At 58.0% G+C, this 10,365-nt stretch overlaps 1 protein-coding gene across 2 annotated transcripts in view; it reads right to left on the minus strand.

The window, feature by feature from the left end:
* GIT1 (G protein-coupled receptor kinase interacting ArfGAP 1) overlaps positions 1 to 5,263 on the minus strand; it is a 9,628-nt gene extending 4,365 nt beyond the window's left edge. Inside the window, exons 1-10 of one of the 2 annotated variants that reach the window (XM_006768063.2) lie at positions 5,176 to 5,263; positions 4,940 to 5,073; positions 4,407 to 4,519; positions 4,180 to 4,285; positions 3,222 to 3,439; positions 3,047 to 3,141; positions 2,661 to 2,703; positions 855 to 881; positions 612 to 660; positions 138 to 210 (exon numbers count right to left, since the gene is read on the minus strand). In XM_006768063.2, coding sequence (XP_006768126.1) covers positions 138 to 210; positions 612 to 660; positions 855 to 881; positions 2,661 to 2,703; positions 3,047 to 3,141; positions 3,222 to 3,439; positions 4,180 to 4,285; positions 4,407 to 4,519; positions 4,940 to 5,073; positions 5,176 to 5,206 — 889 coding nt within the window. In that variant the 5' untranslated portion in view covers positions 5,207 to 5,263. The remainder of the gene's footprint in view (positions 1 to 137; positions 211 to 611; positions 661 to 854; positions 882 to 2,660; positions 2,704 to 3,046; positions 3,142 to 3,221; positions 3,440 to 4,179; positions 4,286 to 4,406; positions 4,520 to 4,939; positions 5,074 to 5,175) is intronic. The other variant, XM_006768064.2, reaches the window with a different exon arrangement.
* Between the last annotated feature and the right edge of the window lie 5,102 nt (positions 5,264 to 10,365).

Below are 10,365 nucleotides of genomic sequence, written 5' to 3' on the forward strand. Positions count from 1 at the left end.
CAGCACACTCTGCCCAGCTGGGGAAGCTGCCCAGGCGGGCTCACAGCTGGCAGAGGCTCACACAGGCCTGCCGAGCAGACCAACCCAGGCACCCCCCACTTCTTAGTTTCGACCAAAGTCCCCGAGAGCCAGCTCACCAGCATCATTTTCTCTTCGATCCACCTCATCATACACGTCCATGGCAAGTTCCTCAAAAAGCCGGTTGCTGAGCTGGAGGCACAGAGGGGTCAAGGCTTTGTCAGACCCACTGGCCCCCGGTGCCTCAGGGCCAGCTCACCAGGTGTCATAGATGTGGGAAACCACTGTGTCCCTTATGCCACCCAGCCCCACAGTCTCAGAACTGGAAACTCTGTCTGCCAAGCTCCAAGGTGGGAGAGAGGGCAAAAGGGAGGCCAGACTAGACCAGCTAGTGCCACTGTAGGTCAGAAGTGGAGCTAGGGCCCTGGGAGCTAAGGCAGAGCCAGGGTCAAAGACAAGGGGTGGAGAAGTAGAAAAGAGGAGACTGGGGAGGCTGGAGTGAGAGCAGGTCAAAGACTTGGGAAAAAGACACCGGGTCAGCAGAGAAGGGGGAGCGATCAGAGGGGCGGGGAGGGGGAATGGGGCAGACTCACCGCCTGCAGCTTCTTCTTGGCCGCCTTGGCCAACTCAGACAGGTCCAGGCTGTGGACAAGGGGACGCCAAGAACGGGGAAGAAGGGAGAGACCAGACATGAGATGTGGCCAGACCCTTGCCAATGACCCCCCCTAAACATGCAGAGATCCCAGGGAGACAAAGACCCCAGATGCCACACAAGAGCCACCCCGCCCCGCCCCGCCCAACCTCCAGAGCCTGCTCCCGTGGCAGACACCAGATACCTCTGAGACATGCACTTTTGCCGAGATCTAAGTCCAGAGGAAGGCGGCAGAGGGAAGAACAGGACAGAGGCAGCAATTACCCAGCAGAAGGGCAGCACACGCCTTCCCATGTCAAGCTCAGACTCATCTCTGCGCACACGCCAGACTCAGAATGTACAAAACTGAGCTCATCCCCCCTCCCCGCCCCCCATCTGCTCCTGACTGGCTGGCTCGCTCCTACTCTCCGTGACCCACTCCCCCAGCACCGTCAGCTCCTGGGAGCCACCTGAAACCTCCCTCAGCCGCAGCCTTTGCCTGACTTTTCCCAGGCTCTGCCATTCACTTCCTCCTGCCTGGGCTTTCGCTACAGTTCATTAACCCATCTTCCCCTCCCAGTCTTGCCCTACAAAACTTTTCTACCTAGCACCCAGGGTGATCTTTTTGACGCCCCTGGCGGCACTATTCCTGGCCATATAAACATCTCAGTAATAACAGGTATAGATGGCATACTTCAACAAAAAGCTCATTTTAAAACTATGCTAAATGCTTTGCATGCATTATCTTATTGAATCCTCTCAACAGCCCACAAAGACAGGTATAGGGGCCCTCATTTCCAGATAAGGTAACGAAGGCTCTGAGAGGTTAAGCAGCCTGCCTGGGGTCACACAGCCAGGGAAGCAGCAGAGCTGGCTCCACACACCCCCATGCTGGAACCTCTCTGCTCTCGGGAGGGTCACAGCTTTTCTCAGGACTCACAGGACTGACCACTCCGTCTCTATTCCAGCCTTGCTCCTGGGATTCCCGGCCTCGCACATATGCTGTAGTCTCACCATCTGCTTGCAGTTCCTGGCATAGCCTTCCTAACGTCTATGCCTCTCTCTCTCGCTGTACATCCCACACTGAACTACAACTGTCTGACTAGGCTGCCTCCTTTTCTCTACTGTGAGCTCCTTAAAGGCAGGGCTGATGTCTGAGCCACCTCTGTGTCTCAGTGCCAAGAACAGCAGCTGGCACTGCGAAGGTGCTCAGTTAACATTTCATTGAGTTTGTGCCCATATGTGTTTACAACACCCCCCTGCCACGCAGGCACACACACCAGGCAGAATCAGACCAAAGAAGTAGGGGGAGTCTCGGGATTTCAGAACAGAGGAGTCTGCGTTCAGGAATCCACGGTGCCAGATCTGACAATCCCCATCTGCCCACACCGCCCTTTGCTTTCCAGATCCAAGCCAGCAGGCACAGCTGGGCAGAAAGACGGCCATCGGAGGCAGCCACCAGGTGGCGCCAGCATCCATCTTGTAAGCTGGGTAAGGAGATGGAGGTGGTACCTCCCAGCCTGGGCACCTGGGGCCTCTCAGATCAGAGGCAGAAACACCTGGATTGTGCCCTGCCCTGCCCTCCAGCCCCTGCCCAATTTATGAACACACCTCACAGAGCTGGCCAGTTACTCAGATCCCTGGAGCCCACCACCTTTTCACTGAAGAGCAGAGGTTTATCTAAGATTTCAGTGGGGCCAGTGTCACTGGGAATAGAACCCGGTGACCCACTGCTCTTGGGTGCTCCTTGTACTCAAGCACTCTGTTTTTGACAGAAGGGGGCTCAGGTTATGCTGGCTATGTGCTAAGTTGACACTTATCTGCCCTGGGGCCCAGAATTAGGGAGTAAGGACTAGACTATGAAATGTGTGTGCTTTCAGCCCCTAGAGGAGTTCGGTGGGGAATGTGGAGGGGTCCCAGGCCCCTAAAGCCTGGGGTGCTGGAGGGGTGGTAGCTCTGGGGGCCAAACACCAACATGGCCTCTAACAGCCTCTGGGACAGGAGCACTCACCTATCGGCCATCTGTGGGATGATATAATGCCCATTCTTGTGATCTGAACAAAAATAAAAATGCAAAGTCACTGATGCTGAGTGACTTCCATGCCTTAGCAGCTGGAAGCCCACCTCACTGCCATGAGCAGGGACAGGCACCCAGAAGTGTCAGGGGAAAGCCAGGAGGGCAGGCCACCGCCAGCAGCCTGGGAGCTGGCTAGAAGTTATGCCCACCCCCACTCCCTACCCCAGTGTGCTGAAGCCCAGAGCCTGCAGCAATTTCACAGGAGCCAGTTGCTTAGCAACACTGTTCCCCAGCCGGCTTTGTCACCATGGCACCTGCTGCTGAGGTGTGTCTGGGTCCCACCTGCCTGGCCCAGCCAGGCCTGCCCGCACTCTGCTCACCAGGCTTTCGTCCACAGAGATAGAAGGCCAACCGGTCAGTGAGCTCATACTGGCACTCGACTAGCCTTTCTGCCAGCTCATGGTGCCCCGCCTGCCTGTGGGGAGGGGGCATGGCTCAGCCTGCAGCAGCAGCCCTCTCCCCCACCCCAAGCCCCGCCCTTCCGCCAGCCCTCACCTGGCATAGTCAATGGGTGTCCGGCCGTTCACGTCCGGGGAGCCAGGATCGGCCCCGTACACGACAAGCAGCTCGGCCTGCAGCGTCTGCCCGGCCTTGGCCGCCACGTGCAGGGGTGTGGTGCCTTTCTCCGGGTGGAAGAAGTTGGCCTGGGCGCCCAGGGACAGCAGGCGCAGACATGTCTCCAGGTTGCCTGTCCGCACGCTTGAATGCAGTTGCTGCAAGGAGTGGAAGCGTGCAGCCAATGTGGGAGCCCCTCCTCCAGGCTGCACCTGGGAAGCCCACAGCCCCAAGGGCCCCGCTGAAGTTCGGTTGTCTGGGAGGACAGAGGACTTCCCACTAGGAGTTAACACCGATTAATAGTAGCTGTCGTCAGTCACTATCTACCACAGTGGTTCTCAACCTGGGCTGCACATCAGAATCACCTGGGAATCTTTTTAAAATCCTGATTTCTGGGCCTCATCCTCCGGAAATTCTGTTTCTTTGTTAGGGGGCGGGGCCACAACATTAGTAACAAAGAAACAGAATTTCTGGAGGATGGGGCCCAGAAATCAGGATTTTAGAAAGATTCCCAGGTGATTTAATGTGCAGCCAAGGTTGAGAACCACTGATCTACCACATGCTGTGTGCTCTGCTTGGAACAGACATTATATATGAGATGATGCTGTTCTTTTCCATTTTATAGATGAGAAAACTGAGGCTCTGAGGCTAAGGAACTACCCCAAGTTTTCCTGGCTTTTGGGGGGCAGTTGGGGAATTTTAGCCTGTGTGTCCACCTGGGAGTTGAGGGCTTTGAGGACATGCAGCCTAACCAAGCAAGTTCGTTGCTCCACATGCCCGCTGTTCTTGCCTGACCTCGCTGCCCTTGGGGCCTAGGGCTGAGAAGTGACCAAGGAGAAGCCTTCAGGGCGTTATGGGTGAGGAGAGGCCCACCCATCCATCGTGGGGCCCCTCAAACCTTGCTGAGGTCTTTGGCGGTGACCCCATCGTCATCCCGGCAGGGAAGCTTGTGCACAAATGCCAGCATCTGGTACTTGGCCCTGATGAACTCTGACTTGATGGGGCTGCACGGGGCACACAGGAGGAAATGGGGAGCAGAGCGAGAGAGGCTAGTTACCAGGCCACCTCCCAGGCCCATGTCCCAGACCACACAGCCCCTGCCACCACCCCTCCAACCCGACTCACTGGACTTTGTCTTGGGGGTTGGCTTTGCGCCGGCCGCTCTGCACTTGTGCGGGGTCCAGCAGGGAATGCTCCCAGATGGAGTTGGCCCCGTTGCTGGCGAGCGTGTGCACCATCTGCGGGGAGGAGATGCCAAGTGAGAGCCCACTGAGTGCTGGGCACCAGGTACTGGCCACAGCCAGTGTGGCTGCAAAAGTACCAAAGGGCCTACTGGGTGCCTGTTCACTGCTGCACCTCCATCCCGTCAGGCCACCCAAGGTTGTGGGTCCTATTTAGAACTCCACGTCACATGACCGGCCAGCCAAGACCGAGAGAGGTTAAACGCCCTGCTCAGTACGACATGGCCACGCCAGTAAGCGGCCGAGCAGAGATGAGCGCCCGTCTAACTCCAGTCCTGGATGCCCCTCTCAGATGAGTGGATGGGTTGGGTTGGGGTAGGTTCTTCCCCAGGCAGGTGTGTATGTTAGTCTGAGGGAAACGTGCCTGCGATTAGCACACGCTGTGGGGAAGGAGGAAGGGCGGGCCAGCACCCGTACCTGCAGCAGCGTGGGAGGCCAGGCGCTGTGGCGAAGGTGCTTGACAATGGAAATGTGGCGTCCCAGGCTCCGGTGCACACTGCAGCACTCGTCACACACCAGCACACCCCTGCTGATGGAGGCCCAGCCAGGGTCTGCGGGGTGGAAGCCAGGTCAGCCACAGCCAGATGCAGGCAAGACCCCCTGAGCACTGCTCTGGGCAGCACTGTGCTTAGTGTCCGCACACATTCACTCACTCGGTCCCTCAGAGCTAGGAAACTGGGACATCAGCAGGCACAGGCGACTGATGAGGAAGCTGAGCTAAGGCAGTGAGGGATTTCCACAGGCTCGCAGCTGGTGACTGACACAGCCAAGCCCTCTCCTACACACAGTTGGCCTCTGGGAAGGTGTGGTCCCCAGGGCCTACTCGGCGGGCATGGTTTCCTGTCCTGCAGTCACCACTATCATTCCCACAGCCTTCCCCAGGGAAGCAGGGATCCCCTAGGGGACGGAACCCCGATGTTTCCACACCACTCATCCCTAGGCACTCCTCCTGTGTCTGGATCAGTGCCACCTCTCTCCTGCACCCAGACTTCTGTTGGAGCTAATGGCCCACTTGCCGGACCCATCGCAACCCCCAGGGACACCTGACTCTGCCCTTATCCTGCCCAGGCAGAGGCCTTTGCATGCCTGAGCCTCCTGTCACCATCACTGATGGAATCCCTCTTAAGGGGGATGGGGAGAGCAGAGGAACCAACGCTGACTGAGCACCCACGATGTGCCACTGGGTGCTGTATGTATGATGCCTCTCACAACTGTCAGGCCAGGTAGGAAAGGCTACCATTGAGGAAATACCAGTGCCTCAAGAGAGGTTAGCGCACTTGCACAAGGTCACACAGCCAGTGAGTGGGAGTGCTGGGATACGGACCCAGGCACTTAGATGCCAGAGACCGTGCCATGTCCAGACCGCTGCTGTCCCTGTGCCTCTGTCCTTCAGGGGACAGCCCCCGGGGGACAAGGGGGCTTTGGGAACCTCTCTCCACTCCTTGAGAAGTGAACTTTGGAAACAAGAAGGGGGCCAGGACAGGGTGGGAGCTCCTGGGGTCCTTCTCAAGGGCAGGGGCGATGCCACCCATCCCAGGCCCCTTGGGAGAGGGGGAGGAGACAGCTGCATACAGCTCAGGCTGTGGAAAGGTCACGGGGGAGAAAGCAGCCATTGTGTGCCACTGGAGAGTGGGGGCAGGGAGCCTTCTCCTAGGACACCGTGCTCTGCCCAGACCCCCCCCATCTCAGGAAGCCCTGTCCCGGGAGGGGTGGCTGGCTCTCTGCCTCGCCCCATGGTGCTGAGGAGTAACAAGAGCCTCTCCAACCAGAAGCTGATTCTCAAACCCTTCCCCGAAAGGACTTCATTAAAGTCCCCGGGAGAGTCGTGAGGAGACTGAGTCAGGCTGCAGCATGAGCTCTGCCCACTGCAAGTGGCCCCTCATAGCATGGGGACAGGAAGTGACAGAGGGGCCTCACCTTTTTGAGTCCGGGATCCCCACCTCCCCAAAACAAGGCAACAGGAAAACACAAGGCGCTCACGATACACCTTCTTGGGGAGCTCATTCCAGGGGCCCAAGAGGAAGGAGCCCGCCCTCTGTGCCAAGACGGGCAGCCCTAAGGCACACTGGAGGGTTGGCTTCACCCAAGGAGTGAGACACTCCAGGCGTGAAAAGCTCCCTCCCCCACTCCCCAGCACCACTGGGCCAGGGGGCTGCCTCCAGCCATCCCCGGGCAGCCCGGGCAGGAAGCTGGAAATGACGCAGCCTAAATTCCTCTTGTTGAAATGGTGGGGTTTCCTGTAAGTGGGGAGCCGCCCAGGCCAGGATCACAAATGGACTGCCCTACCAGGGAAGCTCAGCCTAGGAGGGCTGGCCAGAACAGACACGGCAAGTCCCTGAATATGGCAGCAACCAACACACTAGGACAGTGATGGCGAACCTATGACACGCGTGTCAGGGGTGACACGCGAACTCATTATTTTGGTTGATTTTTCTTTCTTAAATGGCATTTAAATATATAAAATATCAAAAATATAAGTCTTTGTTTTACTATGGCTGCAAATATCAAAAAATTTCTATATATGACACGGCACCAGAGTTAAGTTAGGGTTTTTCAAAATGCTGACATGCCGGGCTCAAAAGATTCGCCATCACTGCACCAGGATCTGGGGAATGTGGTCCAAAACACTGCCTGCCACTCTCCTAGGCTGGGAGGGGTCCTCCCTCCTCACACGTCCACAGTGACCTGGAACAGGAAGGGCAGGCAGGGGACACGGTCCTGGTGCAGGGCGCACTGGTGCCAGTTCAGTTCTGACTGACAGGTGAGAAAGCCCACTCCCTGCTCCTTATGCCCAGGGGACACTGGACATACCCAAGCCTCACCGAGGCCAGTTGCTAAGCAGAAGGGCCAGGAAGGGTTCCTGAAAGTCAGTGCCTATTGAAGTTTAAGGTTAAAGGGACTCTTGTCCCAAAGAGAATCTCTGGACCAAACTTGGGGCAGAAGAGAGGCAGGGAGTGTACGGGCCAGGGGATGTGGTGACCAACCTGGTAGCTGCCAGTCCTCCTCCTGGACTCCTGCCTCCCGTCAGGGCGGGGGTCTGATAAATGTGGGCCAGTGGCAGGAGGGGTCCTGAGGGAATATTATCCAGTGCCAACCCATGGAGGTTTCTCACACATAAATTCAGGCCACCTCCTAAAGCCTAGTGGCCTCTGGGGCCAGTAGGTCTGCTATAAGGCTAGCCTCTCCTGAGCTAGGGACCAGATCCTCACTGGGGAAGAGAGAGAAGCTCACCACACTGAAAGCAGGCAAGAGTAATGTACAGAAACGGGGGTCAGAACGGCAGTTACCTCTGGGGGACACTGACTGGGCGGAAGCACAAGAAAACCCCACAGAGTGATGGAAATGCTCTACCTCTGGACTGGAGTGATGGCTGCAGCTATACACACACGTACACACACATCAGGCTAAACAGAAAGGTGCGGGCAGTTTGCCATTCATGTTATATCTCAATAAAAGAGGAAGAAAGCCCACCATTCACCCCATCCCACATTCTATATATATACAAGCCTAAGCGACCAAACAACCGAATGATCGAATGACCAGTTGACCGGTCGCTATGACGCACACCAAACACCAGGGGGCAGACGCTCAACACAGGAGCTGCCCCCTGGTGTTCAGTGCGCTCCCACAGTCAACCTCCAACAGCCCCTCCCTCTGGCTCGCCAACCTCCTGTGCCCCGATCAACCCCGATCACCGGCCAGGCCGAGAGACCCCACCTGTGCACAAATTCGTGCACTGGGCCTCTAGTAATCTATACTATGAAGAGACACATGAGCCTGCAGGTTCCCAAATGTCCCCAGCTGGTGGCCGGCCTTGCTCATCCAAGGTGCCTGTAGGTCTCTGCTCCTGTGCCGGAGGCTGCGATGGAGGCCCATAGGGTGAGGAACCAGCCCTTGAGAGCTAGGCCAGGACTGCGTGGCAGGGGGAGGATGGGGTATACACATTCTGCAGGTTCCCTGACCCCAGCCCTTCTCCTGGACTCCCAAGGCAGGCAGGGGCACAGATGGTGGCTGACCAGCAGCCATAGCAGCCAGGCCATGCCCAGCTGCCTCACAACACACTCACACTTACCCCTGCGTGCCCAGGCCTGGGAGCAGAGGGAGGACAGGGGCCTTTGGGGTCAGGCTGCATCTCACCTTTGACCTCCATAACCACCCCCCAAATTAACCAACTACAAGAAGCCACGACCCCATTCCTAGGGCTGGGGCTGCAGGGCTCCTGTCACGGCGAGGGAAGCCTATGACTGGGCAGGAGGCACACACCAGGGTGGCTCTGGGTCTGAGCTCCAGACAGCTGCCTACTCTCAAGCCTTTTAGCTGGGCTGAGGGTAGTTCCCACACTGAGGATGCCATTCCACGCATCACACAGCGGGGCTGGAGCAGACCCAAGTAGCCAGCAGGGGTCCTGACAAGCATCCAAACACGCGGGGCGTGCCTGCTCTGTGCCAGACACCTTGCGAGGTGCTGGGTGGGGTGATAAGACTTTGTCATCACCGGCCCACCTCATCACCCTCACCTTCTCACCATTTGCCTCTTCCTGACCTAATCGAGGGAAAATGAGGTCCCCGGGGCACAAACGCCTCTGTGGATCATGGACCAGGGTAAGAGTACAAACACAGCGGAGACACACTGTTCCTCCCCCGAGCCCAGTGGCCATCCAGAGACGCAGCCAAACAGGCAAATGAAACGGAAAAAAGACAACGGCCTTGCTGATGCTGCTCTGTATCCCTCAAACCCAGAATCAGGACCACAGATGTGGAGACGGGACACTCCTCAAAAATCATTTCTACTCCAACTTCTTTGCCTTACAGTTGAGGAAACTGGGGACAGAGTGAGGGAGGTCTTGCCATGGGGTCACGGAGTCAACTGCAAACAAAGGTAACCCTAAAACCCAGGCTCCCGGAAAGGGTGTCTGCTGTGCATGCTACTTCCACCCAGCAGCGCAGCACAACCGCCTGGGACAGACACACAGAAGGCAAGCTCTCTCTTCGCCCTTCCACCCCTAGGGCTGGGGCCAGGGGATCACCGTTTCCCGCGTATCCCCAGACAGCCTGTTCGTATCCCCAGACAGCCTGTTCGGAGCCCGCTGGAGGGTGGCATGCCCTGAGGGAGGCCTCAGGGTCATGACCAACCACAGACTACCACGCCTCTGCCAGCGCCCACAGTTCCCAAACACTCCAGGTTGGAGCTGTCGGAGCCACCAGAGCATCTGTGAGTCTCAACCTGTTGGGGTCCTGGGCTGTCCAAAGAATGTCTGGACGTCATGGGCCCACAAAACAGCACCCCACACTCTCACACCTAGTCTGTCCACAGTCCCCCTAGAGTCCACAGACCCGTGAGGCTGCCCAGGGAGACAATTCCTTTTCTAAAGAGAAGATGGACAGGCCAGGGCTCCCCACCCCACACCTGCCCAGCCCCATCACTGGCAGTGTCCTCCCACATCAGAAGGGAGCGGCCTGGTGGGTCACTGCACCTCACTTCCTCAGCAGGTCGGGGGGGCGGGGGGTGTTCACATCAGCCTGGAGCTGGGAAGAAGGGAAACACCACGGCACACACAGTCAAGAGAGGCCAGGGAGCCAGTGGGCTCCTGGGGAACCTAGAACCCCGCACCGCGACGCCCTACCCCTTCTGGTCAGACAGGGCTAGGAGGCCAGGCTAGGGGGGTATCTGCCCAAACTGGGGCGACGCCAAGCTCCCTTTTCCCAGCAGGCCTGCCCGCGGCACAGGGAACGCCGAGTCCAGCTGGTCCCAGTCACCAGGTGGCCCGGGGGCTGCCTCCGAGGAGGATGCTCGGGCTCACACGGGGGGCGCCCCGCACGTCAGGCCCTGCAAGGCGCCCCAGC

Source organism: Myotis davidii, unplaced genomic scaffold (assembly GCF_000327345.1).
Source record: "Myotis davidii unplaced genomic scaffold, ASM32734v1 scaffold363, whole genome shotgun sequence".
Classification (NCBI taxonomy): domain Eukaryota; kingdom Metazoa; phylum Chordata; class Mammalia; order Chiroptera; family Vespertilionidae; genus Myotis; species Myotis davidii.